The sequence below is a fragment of the Pleurodeles waltl genome, chromosome 6 (genome assembly GCF_031143425.1).
Source record: "Pleurodeles waltl isolate 20211129_DDA chromosome 6, aPleWal1.hap1.20221129, whole genome shotgun sequence".
Taxonomy (NCBI): domain Eukaryota; kingdom Metazoa; phylum Chordata; class Amphibia; order Caudata; family Salamandridae; genus Pleurodeles; species Pleurodeles waltl.
This window is the reverse complement of record NC_090445.1, coordinates 997,019,063-997,042,234: the sequence shown is the minus strand read 5'-3', so window position 1 is coordinate 997,042,234 and position 23,172 is coordinate 997,019,063. Positions and strand designations below refer to the sequence as shown.

The 23,172-nt window shown below is 40.0% G+C and overlaps 1 protein-coding gene across 1 annotated transcript in view; it reads left to right on the top strand.

Annotated features, from left to right (window-relative positions):
* ASAH2 (N-acylsphingosine amidohydrolase 2) overlaps nucleotides 1-23,172 on the top strand; it is a 302,407-nt gene that overhangs the window by 232,445 nt on the left and 46,790 nt on the right. Inside the window, exons 17-18 of the mRNA XM_069242459.1 lie at nucleotides 10,087-10,182; nucleotides 16,505-16,600. Of these exons, the coding sequence (XP_069098560.1) occupies nucleotides 10,087-10,182; nucleotides 16,505-16,600 (192 nt within the window). The remainder of the gene's footprint in view (nucleotides 1-10,086; nucleotides 10,183-16,504; nucleotides 16,601-23,172) is intronic.

The following is a 23,172-nucleotide window of genomic DNA, read 5'->3' as shown; positions in this document are numbered from 1 at the left end:
AAAGTATGTGGAACATAAGAACAAGTGATTTACTGGTAGAAAATCCTGTAATTTAGCGATTCACTGTGCTTGTGACCACTAAACTACTTAGCCCCTCATTCCAACCCTGGAGGTCATCGACCGCCAGGGTGGCTGTCCACGGAAGCACCGCCAACAGGCTGGCGATGCTTCATGTGGAATTCCGACCGCGGCTGTAAAGCTGCGGTCACCCAGCCGGGTCCGGCAGTTTCCCGCCGGATTTCCCCCGGCTGGGAGAATCCTCCATCCCGCCATGGGGATTCCGACCCCCTTCCCGCCAGCCTGTTTCTGGCGGTTTTCACCGCCAGAAACAGGATGGCGGGAACGGGTGTCGTGGGGCCCCTGGGGGCCCCTGCACTGCCCATGCTACTGGCATGGGCAGTGCAGGGTCCCCCTAACAGGGCCCCAGCATGATTTTCACTGTCTGCATAGCAGACAGTAAAAATCGCGACGGGTGCAACTGCACCTGTCGCACCCCTGCAACACCGCCGGCTCCATTCGGAGCCGGCTTCTGTGTTGCAGTGCCTTTCCCGCTGGGCCGGCGGGCGCTCCCTTGGCGGGCACCTGCCGGCCCAGCGGGAAAGTCTGAATGTCCGCCGTGGTCTTTTGACCGCGGAGCGGTCAATTGGCGGGGTAAGTTTGGCGGGCGGCGACTGCCGCCCGCCAAACTTGGAATGACCCCCTTAGTATTTTGGGGCCTATGTTTATCTTTTTAACCTGTTGCTAGTAGGGGTTATGTCAGAAGCACCAAAATGAAAAGTAAAGAGGTGCTAGTGAGAGGAATAACACATCAACCAAGTCTTGGGGAGAGTGTGGAGCAGATGAGGCATATGGTGAGTCATCCACTGTTGCGGAAGGTGACTAGGAAGAGACAAAGGGCCAGATCTATCATCAAGGCCCTTTGCGATTCGGAAATAGCTATTTTTAAGAAATCGCTATTTCTGACTCGCAAAGTGCCATGTATCACATTTGCGAATCAGTAATAGCGATTTCTTAAAAATCGCAAATGCTATTACCGAATCGCAAATTGTGATACCGGCCCCATTCGCAGCTATGGGCCTGTTGGCCCATATCTGCGAATTTTTTGCATTCCCAAAATTGCGATTTCTGAACCAGAAATCGCAATTTTGGAAATGCAAAACCCCAGGGTGCTGAGGGGCTAAGGCCCCCTCTGCTGCACCCCTGACATTTTTTGGGGGACATGTAAGGTGCACACATGCCAAAAGGGCATGTGTGCTTTACATGTACAATTTAAAAATGCATTTTAAATGCATTTTTATATTTTGCACATGGTTACCGCCAAGTTCAACTTGGTGGTAATTAGCGATTCCCAAATGCCAAAATCGCATTTAGGAATTGCTTCATACATGTGCTAAGGAATCGCAAATAAGAAATCCTTATTTGCGATTTCTAATTTAGAGAGTCACAATTTGCGACTTTCTAAACAGGGTCGCAATTTTAAGGAATCGCTATTTTAGCGATTCCTTAAAATTGCTTTCAGAATGTATTTCATACATTCTGAAATGGCATTTTGCATTCGCAAACGGGCATTCGCACCGTTTGCGGATGCAAAATGCTTTCATACATCTGGCCCAAAAAATATAAAAGAAACAATGCTTAGGTAAAAATAAAGAGGCCCGTTCACAAATGAAATTTTGCATACAGGAAGTAGTAAACTTTAGTACTATTCAATGGATGATGTATGTTTATGATATTCACAAAAGATAAACCTAAAGCTACTACAGTTGTACTCCTGACAAAACAGGCTAAAATCCACTTCAGCCACACCCTTAAGTTAGTCAAGCACCGCACATAGCTTATCACTAATACTCCAACACACTCTCCAGGAAATCAGTGGGGGCAAGGAATAAAATTAAAATCAGACAGGTAAAAATAGAAAATGAAATGGAAAAATATTTTAAATGTTAAAAAAATAATATTATAATTGTATATTGTATATAATAAAACAAGTTAATAAGTACAACCAATATTGGTCACAAATTCCAACAAGGCATCAAACACTGACAATATACCTGTGTTAGAAATGGGGTCTTTGGTTGGCAGTCAGGTTACCCCCTGTCCAAGCAAGGACCCTCACTCTAGTCAGGGTAAGTCACATACAATCCAAATTATCCTGTGCCCACCCTCTGGTAGCATGGCACCGAGCAGTCAGGCTTAACATAAAAGGCAATATGTAAAGTATTTGTGCTTTAAATCATGCAATAACACAGTATAATACCACAAAAATACACCACACAGTGTTTAGAAAAATAGAGAATATTTATCTGGTTAACTTGGAATGACCCCCTTAGTATTTTGGGCCCTATGTTTATCTTTTTAACCTGTTGCTAGTAGGGGTTATGTCAGAAGCACCAAAATGAAAAGTAAAGAGGTGCTAGTGAGAGGAATAACACATCAACCAAGTCTTGGGGAGAGTGTGGAGCAGATGAGGCATATGGTGAGTCATCCACTGTTGCGGAAGGTGACTAGGAAGAGACAAAGGGCCAGATCTATCATCAAGGCCCTTTGCGATTCGGAAATAGCTATTTTTAAGAAATCGCTATTTCTGACTCGCAAAGTGCCATGTATCACATTTGCGAATCAGTAATAGCGATTTCTTAAAAATCGCAAATGCTATTACCGAATCGCAAATTGTGATACCGGCCCCATTCGCAGCTATGGGCCTGTTGGCCCATATCTGCGAATTTTTTGCATTCCCAAAATTGGGATTTCTGAACCAGAAATCGCAATTTTGGAAATGCAAAACCCCAGGGTGCTGGGGGGCTAAGGCCCCCTCTGCTGCACCCCTGACATTTTTTGGGGGACATGTAAGGTGCACACATGCCAAAAGGGCATGTGTGCTTTACATGTACAATTTAAAAATGCATTTTAAATGCATTTTTATATTTTGCACATGGTTACCGCCAAGTTCAACTTGGTGGTAATTAGCGATTCCCAAATGCCAAAATCGCATTTAGGAATTGCTTCATACATGTGCTAAGGAATCGCAAATAAGAAATCCTTATTTGCGATTTCTAATTTAGAGAGTCACAATTTGCGACTTTCTAAACAGGGTCGCAATTTTAAGGAATCGCTATTTTAGCGATTCCTTAAAATTGCTTTCAGAATGTATTTCATACATTCTGAAATGGCATTTTGCATTCGCAAACGGGCATTCGCACCGTTTGCGGATGCAAAATGCTTTCATACATCTGGCCCAAAAAATATAAAAGAAACAATGCTTAGGTAAAAATAAAGAGGCCCGTTCACAAATGAAATTTTGCATACAGGAAGTAGTAAACTTTAGTACTATTCAATGGATGATGTATGTTTATGATATTCACAAAAGATAAACCTAAAGCTACTACAGTTGTACTCCTGACAAAACAGGCTAAAATCCACTTCAGCCACACCCTTAAGTTAGTCAAGCACCGCACATAGCTTATCACTAATACTCCAACACACTCTCCAGGAAATCAGTGGGGGCAAGGAATAAAATTAAAATCAGACAGGTAAAAATAGAAAATGAAATGGAAAAATATTTTAAATGTTAAAAAAATAATATTATAATTGTATATTGTATATAATAAAACAAGTTAATAAGTACAACCAATATTGGTCACAAATTCCAACAAGGCATCAAACACTGACAATATACCTGTGTTAGAAATGGGGTCTTTGGTTGGCAGTCAGGTTACCCCCTGTCCAAGCAAGGACCCTCACTCTAGTCAGGGTAAGTCACATACAATCCAAATTATCCTGTGCCCACCCTCTGGTAGCATGGCACCGAGCAGTCAGGCTTAACATAAAAGGCAATATGTAAAGTATTTGTGCTTTAAATCATGCAATAACACAGTATAATACCACAAAAATACACCACACAGTGTTTAGAAAAATAGAGAATATTTATCTGGTTAACTTGGAATGACCCCCTTAGTATTTTGGGCCCTATGTTTATCTTTTTAACCTGTTGCTAGTAGGGGTTATGTCAGAAGCACCAAAATGAAAAGTAAAGAGGTGCTAGTGAGAGGAATAACACATCAACCAAGTCTTGGGGAGAGTGTGGAGCAGATGAGGCATATGGTGAGTCATCCACTGTTGCGGAAGGTGACTAGGAAGAGACAAAGGGCCAGATCTATCATCAAGGCCCTTTGCGATTCGGAAATAGCTATTTTTAAGAAATCGCTATTTCTGACTCGCAAAGTGCCATGTATCACATTTGCGAATCAGTAATAGCGATTTCTTAAAAATCGCAAATGCTATTACCGAATCGCAAATTGTGATACCGGCCCCATTCGCAGCTATGGGCCTGTTGGCCCATATCTGCGAATTTTTTGCATTCCCAAAATTGCGATTTCTGAACCAGAAATCGCAATTTTGGAAATGCAAAACCCCAGGGTGCTGAGGGGCTAAGGCCCCCTCTGCTGCACCCCTGACATTTTTTGGGGGACATGTAAGGTGCACACATGCCAAAAGGGCATGTGTGCTTTACATGTACAATTTAAAAATGCATTTTAAATGCATTTTTATATTTTGCACATGGTTACCGCCAAGTTCAACTTGGTGGTAATTAGCGATTCCCAAATGCCAAAATCGCATTTAGGAATTGCTTCATACATGTGCTAAGGAATCGCAAATAAGAAATCCTTATTTGCGATTTCTAATTTAGAGAGTCACAATTTGCGACTTTCTAAACAGGGTCGCAATTTTAAGGAATCGCTATTTTAGCGATTCCTTAAAATTGCTTTCAGAATGTATTTCATACATTCTGAAATGGCATTTTGCATTCGCAAACGGGCATTCGCACCGTTTGCGGATGCAAAATGCTTTCATACATCTGGCCCAAAAAATATAAAAGAAACAATGCTTAGGTAAAAATAAAGAGGCCCGTTCACAAATGAAATTTTGCATACAGGAAGTAGTAAACTTTAGTACTATTCAATGGATGATGTATGTTTATGATATTCACAAAAGATAAACCTAAAGCTACTACAGTTGTACTCCTGACAAAACAGGCTAAAATCCACTTCAGCCACACCCTTAAGTTAGTCAAGCACCGCACATAGCTTATCACTAATACTCCAACACACTCTCCAGGAAATCAGTGGGGGCAAGGAATAAAATTAAAATCAGACAGGTAAAAATAGAAAATGAAATGGAAAAATATTTTAAATGTTAAAAAAATAATATTATAATTGTATATTGTATATAATAAAACAAGTTAATAAGTACAACCAATATTGGTCACAAATTCCAACAAGGCATCAAACACTGACAATATACCTGTGTTAGAAATGGGGTCTTTGGTTGGCAGTCAGGTTACCCCCTGTCCAAGCAAGGACCCTCACTCTAGTCAGGGTAAGTCACATACAATCCAAATTATCCTGTGCCCACCCTCTGGTAGCATGGCACCGAGCAGTCAGGCTTAACATAAAAGGCAATATGTAAAGTATTTGTGCTTTAAATCATGCAATAACACAGTATAATACCACAAAAATACACCACACAGTGTTTAGAAAAATAGAGAATATTTATCTGGTTAAATGCTGGTCAAAACTATCAAGATTTGATAAGTACACGTTGAAATAGCACTTTAGAGATGATAAAAAAGAGTCTTTAGTCTTGAAAAAGCAACAAGTGTCTCTTGCAATCACAAAGTACCTGGTTTGCGTCAAAATTATTCGCAAGGGGCTGCTGATGAGGAGATGCGTGGAAAACAGGGAAGTGTGCGTCGGTTTCTCCGGGAGCACACAGAAGATGTGTTGATATTTTTCCACACAGTCAGGGCCTTGCGTTGATTTCCGGTGTGAAGACTTGGAACCTCTTCGGGTTGAGGGGTATTTGGACGCCCCGGGGATGATGCAGAGAAATCCTGGGAGGGGAGGACGAAGTAACAGGAGCTGCGTTGATCTGGTGGACGATGCAGGGAAAATTCTGTCTCACGGCAGGTGCTGCGTCGATTCTTCTTGCAGGAAGTCGTACTGCGTTGTTCCAGCTCGGCTATGCGTCGATCCAGTGGGCCTTGCGTCAAAGTTCTGGTCGCAACGCTGGTGCTGCGTCGCTCTCCTCTGAGGGAGCTGGGCTGCCTCATTCCGGCTCGGCGTGCAGTGATTTTGTCACCGCCATGCAGGCTGTGTGTCGTTTTTGGCAGACTGTGCGTTGAATTTTCACCGCACAAGGAGTTCTTTTGCAGGATGAAGTCTTTTTGGCCCTGAGGCTTCAAGGAACAGGAGGCAAGCTCTATCCAAGCCCTTGGAAAGCACTTCTCAGCAGAGCCAGAGGGCAGCAAGGCAGCAGGGCAACAGAAGGGCAGCAGTCCTTTGCAGACAAGCAGTCAGGTGAGCCCTTTGGGCAGCCAGGCAGTTCCTCTTGGCAGGTTGCAGGTTCTGGTTCAGAGTTTCTTCACCAGCCTTTGAATTGGGGTAGACTTCAAAGAGTGGCATAGAAGGGCACCAGGTCCTCTTTCAGTTCCATCCTGTCTGCTAAGGTCCCAGTAGGGGGTTTGACAGTCCATTGTGTGAGGGCAGGCCACTGTCCTTTCAAATGTAAGTGTCAGGCCCTTTACCCTTCTAGTCCAGGGAGACCCATTCAGTATGCAGATGTGTGCAGGTGTGACTGAGCATCCTGTGCTTGGGGTTGTCTGAGTGAAATGCACAAGAGAGCTGTGGACTAACCTAGTCAGATGTGGATTGTAAGGCAGAGTAGGATTTACGTGCAGAGACATGCTCACTTTCTAAAAGTAGCATTTCTAAAATAGCAATATTAAATCCATCTTCACCAGTCAGCAGGATTTTGTATTACCATTCTGGCCATACTAAATATGACCTTGTTACTCCTTTCAGATCAGAATTTACCACTCAAACAGTTTATGAGGGTAGTCCTAATGTTAGCCTAGGACAGGAGCAGGCCTCACAGCAGTGTAAAATGAATTTAGGGGTTCTACACTACCAGGACATATAAACTACCAGGTATATGTCCTTCCTTTTATCTACGTACCACTGTGCCCTATGGGTTACCTAGGGCCTACCTTAGGAGTGACTTATATGTAGAAAAGGGGGAGTTTAAAGCTTGGCAAGTTCTTTTTAATGCCAAGTCGAATTGGCAGTGAAACTGCACACACAGGCCTTGCAATGGCAGGCCTGAGACCTGGTTAAGGGGCTACTTATGTGAGTGGCACTAGCAGTGCTGCATGCCCACTAGTAGCATTTAATCTACAGGCCCTGGGCACATGTAGTGCACTTTACTGGGGATTTCCAAGTAGATTAAATAAGACAATTGGGTATGAACCAATGTCACCATGTTTTAAGGGAGAGAGCATATGCACTTTAGCACTGGTTAGCAGTGGTAAAGTGCGCAGAGTCCTAAAACCAGCAAAAACAGTGTCCTGTCCAAAAAGAGGATGAAGGCAGGCAAAAAGTTAGGGGTGACCACTCAAAGGCTGTCAGGTCTAACAACCTGATACTGCAAAGGGTGGAGTTAGAGAATCATCAGGACTCCATCACAACCATCAACAGGTGAAAAGTATTACAATAACGACCAATCACATATAGATTCCCTACATAAGAAAGCAAGCTACATTCTGGTGAATATGTTTATTGATATGCTCCTCCTTTTGGGGGAATAATCTATAAGGAGGAGAGAGAAAAGAAGAGTGAGTATTTACTAACAGTAGGTTGGTAAGTATAGCTGAAGTAATTGTAAGTGTGATGTGACAATGTGTCGATAGAGAGGCAGACGTGTGTGATGTCTGCCTGCCTATCTGTGAAGGGAAATATAGAGTGGTAGAGTAATGAGTGATACAAGAACTAGTTTCAAGGAAGAGCTGTGTTATCCTTACACAACACAGCATTAAATTGACATTCTCTTGAACAGGCAGGCCATATAGCACATCAGGGTACATGATGGAGACAACGCACTAACTGAGGAGGTTTATATGGAGTTGGTGTCCAGATTCGCCTCCAGGAATAGACTTTGCCTATTGTATCCGAGAGAACTTACCCTTCACTTGACTCCTCTACCAATTTCTGACTGGTGGTTCCCTTTTCCACTTTACAGAGGATGTTTGGAGATACGCCATAGAGGTGCCTCTCAGGGTCTACTACAAAGTTATCTACAAGGTCTGTCCTCTCCTCAGTGAAGTTCCTCTTCCTCTTGAGTATTGTGGTCTGGATCTTGGAGGCTGGGTGTGTTTCCTGTTGTCAGTAGTGTCACTGTATTTGTGTATTAATAAATGTCAGGTGTGTTGGATTTAGCTTACATGTATAGTATTTCCTTACTACCTTTGGTTCAGAGATGTCTGATCTGTCACTGTTGATCTTCTTACACAGGCGTATAGTAGAAAACTCACCCAAATGTATTATTCATGGCTTTAAGGTTGTTTTTTCAGTTGTATGAGGCTCCATCCTCTCAATGTAAACTGGTGGAGACTGATAGCTCTACTACTAGGTGGAAATCTCTACTCAGAACTTATGAATGCTATCCGTGTGGAAATCTGTGCCAAGGCTAAGGCAGAAACCTCTCTTTAAGGAGACATCTGAAAAGAAATGTCCCTCTGTGATTAGGCCCCATAGTTTTTGTTATTGAATCACATTTGCTATCCTGCAATATCTCCCAAATAAGACACTTTACCATATTTGTCAATTAAAAGTGTTTTCTAGCATAACATGCTGTGAATAGAATACATTGCATTGTACAATTAATTAAATCATAAATTAATGCTTCAGAAACCCTTTGTGGCGTCACGTCTGCCAAATTTCAAATTATTTTGTTTATTCCTAACAGTTGTACACTAGACATGATTATATATAAGCATTGTTGCAATGGTTTGTGCTGCTGTAAAAATTGAATCATCTATGGACCTACTTCCAGTGCATATGCCACAAGGGCCTATTCACAAAGGCATTTTAAAATGAGTAAAATAAGTAAAATGTACTTCAAAACATCTAACATGACAATAACATGAAAATATTCTGGGAATCTGCTTATTCAGCTAGTACAAATAGAAAGGACTGTGCCCTGTTTGAACTTTTACTAATAGGAATTTAACCATTTTGGGCTCATTCACAAATGCATGTAAAGGTACATACAAGAATGCTACAGTTATGCCATTTCACATGCTCCAATGTACAACTGGACTAGGCCTGAAAATGAGGAAAATTTGCAAAAAGAAGTGAGTGCATATTTGCATATTCCAAATACCCTCCTTTGATACATCACTCAATGTCCTATCACAGAGGAGAACACTCTGGGCCTCATTACCACTTGCAGCTCGTGGTGGCAGTCAGCATCGCTGCTGCTGTGGTGGTCCGACCACCACAATAAGACCCTGGTGGTCAGACCGCTAGGGTACCGCCAACACCGCCTGGATCCATGATTCTCATGGCCTGGAGACAGTGGCGGAGATTGCAATCAGCCAGGGCGGAGCTGCATGCAGCGCCGCCCTGCTGATAACAACCTAGGTCTCCACCAGCCTTTTCATGGCGGTTTTACTGCCATGAAAAGGCTGGTGGAGAACAGGTGCAGGGGGCCACAGGGGGGCCCCTGCACTTTCCATACATTTGGCATGGGCAGTGCAGGGGTACCGCTGCCTAGTACCATGGCAATGTTCCCTGTCTGCTGGCGGCATCCTGTGGCAGCAGCATTGCCGCCGGCTTGATTACGAGCCAGAGACAATACCTCTGCCTGTTTCCCGCTATGCTGGCGGATGGAAACCGAGGTTTCTGCCTGTTAGCCAAGCAGGAAACACACAATAGGTCCGGTAGGACGGCCGCCACTGTGGCAGCGGCCACCCTGTCAGGAGTTTGGCGTGTGGGCTTTCCAGTCCACCAAACTGAAAATGAGGCCCTCTGTGTTACAAAATAGTCAACTTCAAAAGCTATATTAAAAAAGATTAAATCAATTGCAGTAGATTTGTAATATTGCCAGAAGTGACTGCAAACTTAATGCTGACATCCTTACCACAACATCCCACCAGCTTAAGAAGAACAGACTGAGAGGTGAATATAAATCACTTTTGAAATGTTTGGCTATAGTGTTTGAAACTGATGTATTGTTTTAATTTCTTCCCAGGAATTTGAATCCGAAGGGCATGTAGGAACACATGTCGTGATTGCCGGATTGTGTAATGTGTACACCCATTACATCACCACATATGAGGAATATCAGGTATTCAAGGCTCACAGAAAATACTAGTCTGGCCCAGTTGCTAGGCATCTCCTTGTGACACCACCTTAAATATATTCATTCAGTTCATTGAGCCAGAAAACATAAACACAAAGATACCACAAATGTTATGCATCTTTGTTGTCCATAATTGGTAGAATGCAACCATGGCCTGAAGCTGCATTTTTAATTTGTAATCTAATGTGGTTATTTTGCCGTGCAAGGTTTCAAAACAATAAACTGAGTTTAATGCATCCAGACAAAGGCACTATCATCATCATTAGAAAGTACCCTTCTGTTAGTGGTGTTAGTGGTTGTGATCTGGACAGATGCTTTAGATTGTTTCTAACATATTAGTTTAGCAGCTAGGCCATTTCCAAAAGAATTAATACACTTAGCTCAAATATTGGTGCAAAAATAGTAACTCCAATTTGTGTTGACTAGCCACTCATCACCACATAGCATGTCCATGTTTCCTGATCGTTCTATGTAAGATACACAACATTTATTAGTAAAGGGAGAAAATGTTGAATAAAATGATGAGGCCCTATGGCAGAATTTGTGGGTACATTTTGATCTCATTAGACGAAGGAGTATGAAGGCTCTACTATAACTTAACAATGGTGACAAAATAATGTAATACACATGTTACTGTGATTTTTGTATACCACAATTTTATAGAGTAACACAAAGTATTGGTAGGCATATTTCTGGAAAGTGTAATAAATGTATAAGAAAAGTGATAAACATTCACTATTTTGCAGTATTATTATTCCACAGCAGTTTTTGACAAAAGTTAGCACAACATCCTCAATATTGGCCATGGCTTTCTAAAGATGGCTCAACAAATCCAAAGGGGTTGATCCATGACAGATGTTAAAATGCTAACTACTGCCTATATAATTTACACTCATTTAGAGTCATTGCACATATATTTATCTTGTGTCAATATTCTAAATTGTTAGTCCCTGCTCTTTGGACTAACTGTGGATAGTACTGGTCTTGATAGCTCAAAACGCAGCTTTTTACAATAAGAAATCTTATCCATAATTTTAAACCTTCACCTATTGCTTATGGTATGTAGCTGTCGCCCATTAAACAATCTCTTGAGGATTTTTCCTTAATATGCAGCAGGCAACTGTAATTGAACCAAGGTGATTTATTTCAGGTCATTATTTGAAGTCATGAGAAGAACCAACTTAATGTTACCTTTTAATGAGAATACCTTTGCCTGAAGTGTCAAAAGTTGAAGTTTGGTTGACTTTAACATCCTTTGTTCATGAAGATGAACAAGAGAATACAATTCCTTTGTTAGTGAAAAACTGAAAGCATATGTAATCTTATGTAGTGCTGTTGTATGTTGGAATAATGATAACAAAAATATTGTGGCCCAAAAGTATTGGGTTCTGTTCACAAAGGTGATTTTTTTGCTGTAAAGTTAAGTGTGCAACCATTTTTCCTAAGTTATGTCTGCTTTAACAAAGTGATTCCTGGCAAGCGTATGCTCATTTATGTAAATTTCAGTTAAAATACAGAAAATGCAAAACAAAATGTCTACAAAATTATAGAGTCTGAAAATATAGTATTATAATGAAAGTAATTAAATTTAACCATAATATCGGCTTTGACAAATATATTTACAAACAATATAGAATAAACTATTTATAGTACAAAAAGGTTTGTGTATTTAAATCAAATTCAATGTAGTAATTTCATTATAATAAAATATATAATGTTTTGTAACTTTTATCAAACTTACAAAAACAGACCTGCACTTAAATAGTCAATCTAAAATATGTGAAATATTTTTACATCTATTTTTGTAAAAACATTGAGTTAAAAAAAAATCAACATTTTTGCAAATTATAAATTTTTAATCACAATATACTTTTAATGTAATTTTGCATTACCTACATTACCTGAACTAAAAGTCTAAAATACATTTCTACAAATTGAGAAGAATATCTATTTTGAAATGCATTTTTAATTTAAATAGATAAAAATATTTTTAAGAAAAAAATACTGCTCATTCTATATAGCTCTCTCACATTAAACAATTTATTCAGAATGTTTGCTAAACATCAACAGGCAACTTTTATTAACTAATGTCATTTATTTAAGACCTTGTTTGAAGACTTGAGATAAGTACCAACTTTATGTTACCTTTTAATGAAAATTTATTTGCCTGAAGTGGCTCAAAGATGAAGTCTTGTTGACCCTAAAATCCTTTGTTCCGAGAGGACAAATACGAAATGCAATTCAGGTGTTAGTGAAACACTGACAGCATATGGAACCTTATGCAGTGCAGTTGTATGTTAAGTACAAAAATATCGGGTCTAAGGGACGTATTTATACTTTTTTAGCACCGCATTTGCGCCGCTTTTTGACGCAAAAGCGGCACAATCGTACAAAATACAATTGTATTTTGTAAGTTTGCGCTGCTTTTGCGCCAAAAAATGATGCACATGCGGCGCTAAAAAAGTATAAATACGGGCCTAAGTGTGCAACCAGTTTTCCTAAGTTATGCCTACTTGGATTTCACAAAGTGATTCTTGTCAAGTGTAAGCTTATTTATGGGAACATCAGTTAAAAATTCAGAAGATGCAAAAAATTGTCTGCAAAATTATGCAACAATATAGTATTAAAGTAAAAGTAAAAAGATTTAACCATAATATAGGCTTTGAGAATTATAGTTACCAACAATATTGAAAAAAATACTTATATTATAAATGTTTCGAATATTTAAATCGAATTTAATGCAGTAATTTAATTTTAATATTATATAGTATTTTGTAACTTTTCGCATACTTACAAAAAACTAATCTCTACATAAATAATCAATATATATAAATAAAATTAAATGTATTTTTACAAAACCTTTAAGAAAGTTTAAATAAATCTACATTTTAAACATTATCTGAATCATTTTGAGTTTAGCGGTCCCACCGCGGGACTGCCAAAACTCACCGGGCGGATGCCACTGCCATGGCAGTGATGTCACCACAGAGCGTATTGCAATGTTCCCTCCGGGCTGGCCGGTGGGAACATTGTAATACGGGTTCCCACCAGTTAGTCTGGTGGAAACCGTGCAACGATGTAGGACTCGGCTCCCATAAGAGATCTGAGCCCTATGTTGTAGCACAGAGGGGGCTGACCAGCCCCCTCGGAATGGACAGTGTGCATGTCACGACTCACGTGCTGCTTGCGCCTGGAATTTGCAGATCTAGTGGCGTGGGTCTTCAGTGTTCAGCTTTGGCCCAAAAAGGGGCGACTCTTTCTGGTAGCCACGGTGCTGTAGGCAATGGAGACGCCAAGTGCCCTTCAGAAAATAGCGCCAGAGGGAAAAAAAACCTTTAAAAAAGGGGAAAAAACCTCCAAACAGAAAGATTCCTGAAAACAAGGACAAAAGAACAGGGATCAAAAAGAACAAAATTCAGGTAACACAGAAATGACGAAATCCAGAACCGAAAGGCAAGGAAATCAGGAGCGAAGACACTATCCGAACAGAAAGTGTTGCAGCGCAAAGACAAGAAGAAAACACGTCCCTTAAATACCAAAAAACAGGAAGTGACCCACAGGAAGTAAAAGGACACCATCTTAGACAGGGAAAATTACATAGAACAGAATAGAGTAGGAACCATAGAGAATAGGGAACAAGGAATGCTGGGAAGAAAAAGGTAACCTGGGAAGGGGGAAAAGACACAAAGGAAGGTACAACAAAAAAGACCCAAGAAAGAAGAAAAGAAAAAAGAAGGAGCAAGAACAGGTAAGAGGGGTCAGGAGTCCCCAAAAATGCGGTGAGGAAAAGCAGAGCGAGGCCCCATGCCAATTCTGGGGCCTCGTAATGTGCAGGAAAGGCTGAGGGCGCGCCGCGTTCTGGAAACGCGCTGCGCGGCCCGAGCCGAACGCCCGGCTTGCGCCGAACACTCAGCTTGCGCGGCGCCACGCGGCGCGACAGTGCATTCCAATGGTGCTGGGCAAAGGGACCGCTGCACTGCCCATGCCACCCTGTGGCTCCGGCTCTGGCTTTCCACCAGCCTTTGCATGGCGGGGTCCCCCAGTTCAGTGCTGCCAAGGCTAGTTAAAAGCCTGGTTACAAGCCTGACCTTTGTCACCCTGTCGGGATCTACGATCCTGGCAGGGACGGCAGTCTTTATGCAGGTCCACCCACCAAAATTGTAATTGGGCAGTAGGACCACCTGGAGTGCGGTGGTCCAACGGTCTATGCTAATGTGGTGGTCCTCAGACAGCACTCACTCGCAATGAAGCCCTATTTATTTATTTAAAATTACAATATATTTTAATTGAATGTTGTATTAACTGTACAAAAAGTTTAAAATAAATTTCCACAAACTCAAAAGAACATATCTCTTTTGCAAAGCATTTCTAATTTAAATCGGTGTAACTTATTTTTCAGAAAACTATTTCTCAAAACGTAAAATGCTTTAAGAATTAAAGCATGTCAATTTAATATATTATTGCTAACTGTACAACACTGTAAAAAATACAAAAAAAATTGGAACATTCAGACTAATTAATATTACATGAATGCATAAAAAGTACTATTAAAATATTATTTTATATATTACTTCCACCATACAAACACTACTTAAATTGCAGAAAATAAAATAGGTAAAACATGGTCTTTTAATTTTAGCCCCTAAGGCATTGGGAAAGTAAGTATTTTTGAGAGATGGTGTTTAGACTTACTATTCTAACTTTAGTCCCAAAACCAAAGGATTTAAGTACATAAATTTGGGAGGAGGGTATCTCAGACTTACTATTCTACTTCACTTAACCAAGATTGGTGAATGGGAACCTGTTTGACAGGGTCAAATGTACACTTCTACCTCCAGTTCCATAGAAAGTGGGAAAAAGAGCTACATTTGAGTGGGTCCAAATTGCCATTCTAACTCCAGCAGGCTCATAAACATTGTAGGGCAGTGCAAATATATTGGGGGTGTTAACTCTAGCCATACATATATTGGAGGAAGTGATCATATTTGGGGTGGAGGGTAAAATTACTATTCTACTACGAGCTGTACAAATATTAGGGAAAGTGCGTATAAATTAGGAGGAAGTGTATAATTCCTATTCTAAATTCAGTTCCAGAAAAATTTGATAAAGTGGCAGTATAACTATTCTAAAATTCCCATATACATTGTGGAATGTATATAAAATACTTGGATGACAGTGAGATTTATGTTTCTAACTGTGCCCCAAAAAAGAATGGGGAAGTGCATATATTGGGAGTAGGGTCAATTGAACTATTCTAAGCCCAGTTTTATAAACATCAAATAAAGTGCATTTATTTGGCTGAGTGGTGATGTTTACAGTTTTAATACCAGTCCCACAAATAGTATAAAAAGTATTGGGATCAGTCATTTTTCACTGATTTTTTTTTTATATTTGCATAAGACATTATAGATGTTCGCATATAAAATATGCATTTTCAAATATTAAAAAAGTAATACATTAACATGAAAAATTAAAGATATGAACTAAAACAGTAAACGCCAAATTTATTTTAAAACAGACAATAAAATAAAATACATAGCCAATTTATATAAATATACAAATAAAAATATGAGTAAATGAACCATAGTATAGTATTATTTATTAAAATACTTCATAAATTGACAAATGCATTTCATAACATGCATTTAATAACATAAACATTTCATTTGAAAAACATGCTTTAAAATGTTTATATATATATATAACCCACAGCCTGAAAAAATGACCACATAGAAATGTATAAAATTATAACAAAATATGAATAATAATTAAATGCATGCAATAAGCAATTACAAACTACACAAATATACAGGATTTTGTAATTAGAAAATATGTAGAAATAAAGCACTGCCAAGCAATCTCCAATATGTCTCTCAGGCTGCAATATCCAATAAACTCTGCAACCCCACAAAAATATTAACTCTAATAGTAAAAGATTACATACAATAATATATACAATTATAACAAAAATCTAACAACGATTGTGAACAAAGCAATGTATATAAAAAGATATTTTGTGATATTTTGTATAGCAATAATTAAGTATTGTACATTTTAGACATCAATATTATTAGCAAACACTAACAATGTTATTCTTATCCTTGTGTCCTTCAATATGTTGGAACTCATTATATTTTAGCACAATTTTGTGATTAAGAAATATTTTGGAGTCGGCATCAGTGTACCACACGATTCAGTACCTATCCAAATGTTGACAAAGTTGTTAGTAGAACTATTAGCAAACCATGAATGGAACAGGAATATAATGTACAAGTGCATGTTTAAAAAACATTTTTCTATTCTGAAGGTTCAACGATATGAGGCAGCATCCACTATCTATGGACCACATACCCTGTCTGCTTACATTCAGTCTTTTAGAACCTTGGCCAGAGCTCTTGCCAAGGTAAGAACACTGGATTATATTTAGTTTGTTCACTTAAATCAGAAAAACACGTTTTTCCAATCAACCTGCCTGCCTAAATATTAATGAAAGTTACATGTACATGTAGATAACCCCTAAGTTCACATTGCATTGTTTTTCAAGTATGTTTCGAAAGCAAATATGTCCATTGCTTTACTATGACAGCAAGCAGAACAGTACTTATTCAACTCTTCTATAGGTGCAATATGTGTTAGTTTCCATCTGTAGATCAGTATAAGATGTACTCTTCTAATTTCAAGAGTTTGGGCTTGGGTGAACACTATAGGCCCTATGTAGAGCTTGTTGTATGGGATACTCCATGATAAATGTGGTGGATATCTCATTAGCTATACTAAAAGTGTATTGTAATCTATGTTACTTGTAAAATAGGGGACAGGATATCTAGCTAGTCTCTAGGTACTCAGGGACTATCAGAGTCAGAATTGCAGATTCTCCCAGGTTAGCTCAGGGTTAGATTTCTATGAAAGAGGAAGTTGCTTTAATGTGGCCTGTGCTTGTCTCTTAAGCACATGGGCACCACCTGGTGATACCTAGGGGCATACAAAAGGAACTGGAAGCGGTCACATTCTTAGAGAGAAGAGCAAGCTGAAAGTTGCATGTATGCATCAGTCTATGGAATTACAAATGTGCAAAGTTCAATTTGCTATCCATTTTATAAGGCTCTTGATTGTTTGATCATTCTGAGATGACTGCATAGCTGAAGTGCTGGAGAACCTAAGGACAGTGATCCTGGACACGTATTTGCCTATGTTGTTGAACTTTAGCAAGCAGTCAGAGAGGAAGCAAGTCTGAAGTGGGCTCTCAGACAAAAAGGAGTCAAGGAAAGACAGAAATCTAGAGAGAGACAGAGAAAACGAGATATATAGAAAGGAAGAGAGATAGAGATCAGGTGAAAAAAGAGAGAGGGTGCATTTAATTAATTGAGAGTCTGTTAAAGAGTCCAGTTATTTTGGGAATTAGCCTCAGCTCCTTTGCTGTCAGGGCCCAAAATAAGTTTTGTCCAAAGAAGCATTTCTCAATGAGGATTGAAGAAGGTGGGGGTGACGTCCTTTATAGTTTCCTATATACATCTCTATTAATTTACTAATTTCCTATCCATTATTCAAAGATAGGTTCAGCATTCAGGACAGCTTTTTACATGCCAAACGGACAGTGCTTCATAAGTTAGATACCTTACGGAGTGGGTAGTACCATACATGTAATTGAAAATACAACAAGGCTCCTAATTCTGTGTCAACTCATGGGTTGTTTTTAGGCACAGACTATAGCTGAGTAATGCACGAATTACGAGCAAGTGTGACTGTAGCAACTGTAGTAATACATAGTTTTGATGCATGTTACATATGCGTGAGATCTTCACTATGCAATTGAAAGGGATAATATCAAAACTCTACTATAAAGATGCATTCTTCCAAATTGAGTTATGGAGCATAAGCTCATTACAGTCTACTAAAACCCCAGTTTGATCCACATTTCCATGCTGAGAGAACTGCATCACTCACCATGAAAACCCCACCAGAGTCCCTCTGATTCTTAAGCACCCAACATACCCACAAATAAATCTACATCTGTCTGGATACACTGAAAAACAGGATGACGTGGGCTTTGGAATAAATGAGGCCTTCTCAAAATGCATAAGACTCAAGTCTGAAAAAGCATATTTACAGAAGCCATTATAAGGCTTTTGAGGAAATACAGATCCTGAAATGACTGTAAAGAATGGTACACCAACAACAGAGGCACAAATTCCACCTTGCTAAGAGCTTAAGAGGCATAATTGTCAAGGCTGCATTGCAGATAATGAGCACTGGCGCATCCAGGGCTGAGACCATATAATTGAGCAATGACTTGCTAACACTCATTATATACGTCTTCTTAATGCTTCATCTTCACTGGTCACGTTCTCTGAGTTCATTGTATAATTAATTAATTCTCTCTGTGACTCACTAAAGACATTCATATAAAAAAACTCTAGCAGATGTATGCAGATAATTGTGACCCAGATTGCCTAAGCGTGTTCTCCTGAGTAATGACTCCCCTCCAGACTGAATTCATTATTACTACATTTTGCCACACAGATATTACATCAGACCCAAAACATGCTTCCATCACACCATTACTCAAGGAGCCCATTGTAAACTAGGAGATCATGTTGAACTTTCAAGCTGCCTCATGTCTCCTCAGAATTATAGCATCCCATAACTTAGTGATTCTCGTAGCACCTCAAAGTCACTGGCCGCCAGGTGACTACTAAGCTTTTATCAGCCTTCACTGTCACACTAGAACTGCACACAACCAGAGAAATGAGCTACACCTGTGCACTGATCCTACTTGACTTCTGGGCCATCCACTTAAATCATCAGAGGAACCTCCTCAACAATCTTCAGGGATAAATGAACCTTGATAAAACAACAATAAAGTGGTCAATTTGTTTCCTCCAAAAGTGGGGCCACTAAGTGAAACCAGACCTTCTGTTATTATCTTTGATTATGGTCATATGCAAAATCCTCAGGGATAAATTTGGTTACAATATTTGTGTAGACTCATGTAATGTTCTGCCAATTAGACATATTTCTCAAAAGACAGGAGGAACAGATCTTCCCACTTAAATCTAGCTAGACAAGGAGATGAGTGCTGAGAGTAAGGCTCATTCAAATCATCAAACTTGTGTATCAATACAGTTGATTTTCCCACATTGTTTCCTTATGAAGTAGTCCTCCCCGAAAAACACTTTGGTTAGAGTCACAGGACCTTCTGCATCCCTTACAACCTGTGGCTAGTCTTTAAATCCGTAACCACCACACATTTTCCCGACACCCGTGAAGCTTTCTTTGTAAACCCTCAATGCCTTTCCTGCTAAGGCCTACTGATTGAACCCTGACATCTCACATTTGATGGTTCAAAATATATCTAAACAAAACAATATGTGCTATCTGTGCACTTATCGTCCCCATCTTCTTTGTCTCTAACAGCTGAAAACACTGCAACTATTGACACTAGGAGCAATTAATCCTATTACCATCATGCGCATCCCACTCATCGCATTATAGAAAAAAACACTATAGTCCTAATATACATTAATTTCACAGTTATCTAGCCATACATCATAATGGTTATCATTCTTCTCAAGGCCACGATAAAAACTTTGTGGGAGCAAAACCTCGAAATTTAGAATACCTAAAATGTACATCTGATGGTTCTGCTCCAACCCTGATCTTACACTAATAGACATCCTCCCCAAAATCACACCTGACATTAGTTTAGTAGAGTGCAAATCATAATCGGACCACTCAGTAACTAAGTTCTACATCTGCGAAAAGTTAAAGGGTTTTATTTCAAAATTCTCAAAAATCATTTGGTTCAGAATGAATGTGGATTATTGCACGAAGGTCCAAATACAGAGCACTTAGTCAGGCATCAGAAATGAACAGCAAAATCAAAATAGAAACAGACAGCATCCCTAAAAGGACATCTAAAAATGACCGCTCACTCCCAGGACCAAGGGGGTTTTAGACACAATTTCAGCATATTTAATAAGCAAGAACTGTAGTTTCACAATGACATGATTAGTGACAGCCAATATTGGGCATCTAAAGGCCTCTAGCACTATCCCATTTCTCAGTAAGTTTCAAGCAACCTCAGCAACAGATCGTCATAAGAAATTCAGCTAATAATGCAACACATTTCTAAACAATGGACTGCACACTAGTAAAAGAGTGCTAACCCAACAGCAGATCTCCAGGGGAGGAAACCCTGACCTGTATAAACAATTGGAACATGAGGAAATTAATTCACAATACATGCACATCTAGGAAAATAACCAGTTACGTAACAGTGTACTGTGCTCTGTGGAAACTGGGGGGAAAAATATGCATGGAAAGAAGATGGGAGGGGGAATGAGTAGGAATCAATTACCACCATCAAAACATCATCCATGTAAGCTAGTATGGCTTCTCGTGAAAATGTGGCATAATTAAATTACATTAATAACCACATTTCTACATGTCAGATTAAACTTGTTTCAACTGTAATTTTATTATTTCAATCATTTGCAGGCTTTATACATCATAAAAAACATTAATACTGGACATTAAATCTTACCCAAAAATGTGCATTAGAAATATCTTTAACAAACTTCACCATGGAGGCATGTTAGGTTCCCGATGAATGCTAATCAGGCCTAACGTAATTTACCGTAACAGACACAGATTACGCTGACGATGGAAGCTCCATTGGCCTTTTTATTACTGCCGGTTCACGTCACCAGAAAGACCATGTTGTAACAATACAGAGGGGAGATTATAGTCATCTCCCTCGTTAGTGGGCGTCATGGGCTGGCCCCACCAAACATAACAGAGGCACTCTACTTAGTTCTCGATGTCCTGATGCCACAGTACTACAACATCCATCACAATAAATACACTCAATATAATAAGCTTTCTGAATCGCCCTCCCTGCCACTTTTTAATCAGCAACACATATCTTCAGCATAGCAGACTGACCTCCTCTAACCAGAGTATCCATTGCTACACAATACCAGACCTCATCACCAATGTCGCACCTCATCATCACAGCCTCCGTGAATTATACAAATAACATATACCTCTGAGATTTCAATCTCCTCTGTGACAGAAGCACTAAAACCCCTGGTCAGTTGGCGCAAGTACTCTTAAAATCCAGATCTTTTGGTGCTATATTTATTCATTTTTTCTCAATGCAAACGAATGGAAGAAAGAATACTTTAGTAAGTACCTGGAAGCAATAATTCAAATATGCACTAATGAGCAAGGTTCAGGCTCTTCTCATTGGAAGATTGCAAAATTACCTTAAATGCAGTAAGCTAGGATGAAATGGTTGACTTTGACAGTTTCTGCAGTTCTCACTTATTTTTGTGAGCTTGTGAGCTTTAGAAAAGACTTCATTTACTATAATAGTGAGGCTAAAATGTGCAATTTATAACATGGAATAATAAAATGGCAGTGTGTTTAAAATGTGCATTAATGCTTAGTCTTTAGTGTGCAGTTATAAAACGAAATCACAATTTGGACTGGTACCTTATAGGTGGTACGTGCGTGGGAGGCCCTGGTGGCTGACCTTCAAGCGACCGCAGCAGACGTGGCCGCATCACCTTGAAGGGCTCACATGAAGAACAATGGAAAGGAAGGAAGAGTCTTCTTTCAAATTTCAGGGGGCTAGTAATTAGTCCCACAAATACTCGGGCCTTCCATGCTGGTAGATGTCTGGAGGTTTGAAAGTCCCTCCTTTCATTGCAGTACATCTTGACTCAAGTGTGAAGAACTAATAACCGCCGGTAGACATTGTTTCTTTAACAGAGAGACAATCTTAAGGGGAGCCACCAAATCATGCTTCTGCACATCACACTCAACATCAGCCTGGATAGTATCCTTACGGATAAGTCCTGCACCCAGAGGTGATAAATGATCAACCCCCAAGGGGCCAGTGGTAAAAAACATCTACAGCATCCAGGCTTAGCTTCTATGTTTTCGATCTGAATGCTCGAGGCAGTAACCAACTACTGACATCATCCAATTTACAAAACAGCACTTCAAGGCCAGATGCATCCGCTATTGTTGCAATATTATCAATGGCAACAGTAGCATGCTTGTTGGCTAGACTGTTGCATCTGCCAGAATCAATGGCCGCTTAAGGAGTTTCAGCAGTGTCCAAATCCACTGCCAATAAAGCAAACCTATTTGAGCACAGCACATTGGAAGCAACTTTTATTATGGGAGAGGGAGGCTGTCAGAGAGCTACCAACGAGTCACTGGGAGGCTTAAATTGCTGTCTCAGATCAGATGTGTCATCCTCCCTCAGCGATGGAGCATTACTGGATGCAGTGGCTTGAATGATTGCATTAGAAGACTGGAGTGGATTTTTAGGTTTCTTAAAAATGTCTGGGACCTTAGCTTGGGAGTTTTTGGGTTGTGTCACATTAGTATTGAGCAAGGTCTCTCCCTCCTCAATTACATTTTCTATGTCAGCAAGCGGACCTGCCTTACTTATAGCAGATTGATGACTAGGGGAGCTCCCTAATGTCCTTATTGGCTTTTTCAGTTTCATAGCATTACCAGCTAACTTAGTAAGTTCCCCAGCCTTTCTCTTACCATGCTTGACAGAATTTTAAGTGGAAGGGTAAAGCAGTTGACAGTTGGACAGCTTATGAATTAGAAGTTCGGCCAATCCTGAAGGACAGCTAAATCCAAAAGTAAAGAGGGGTGGCCCAGCCGAGCCTCTTCCTGGCGATGACGGGTGGAGTTGGGCCCATCTTGGCCTGGGCACATACCGGGCATGTCCAGCGACAGCAGACAGAGAGCTTCAATATATGCGTCTCCAGGCACATTCGGTGATGCCAGGTGGCCACGATGCGGCAATGAGCCCTGGGAGGGGGAGTTCTGAGTCCCCAGCCTTTGTTCAAGCAACTTCCAAAGCGGGGACAGCAGCCTCAATATATACGCCTCCGGGCACGTGCAGTGATTTTCCTCGGGCTGCAATGCCACAATGAGTCCCTCGAC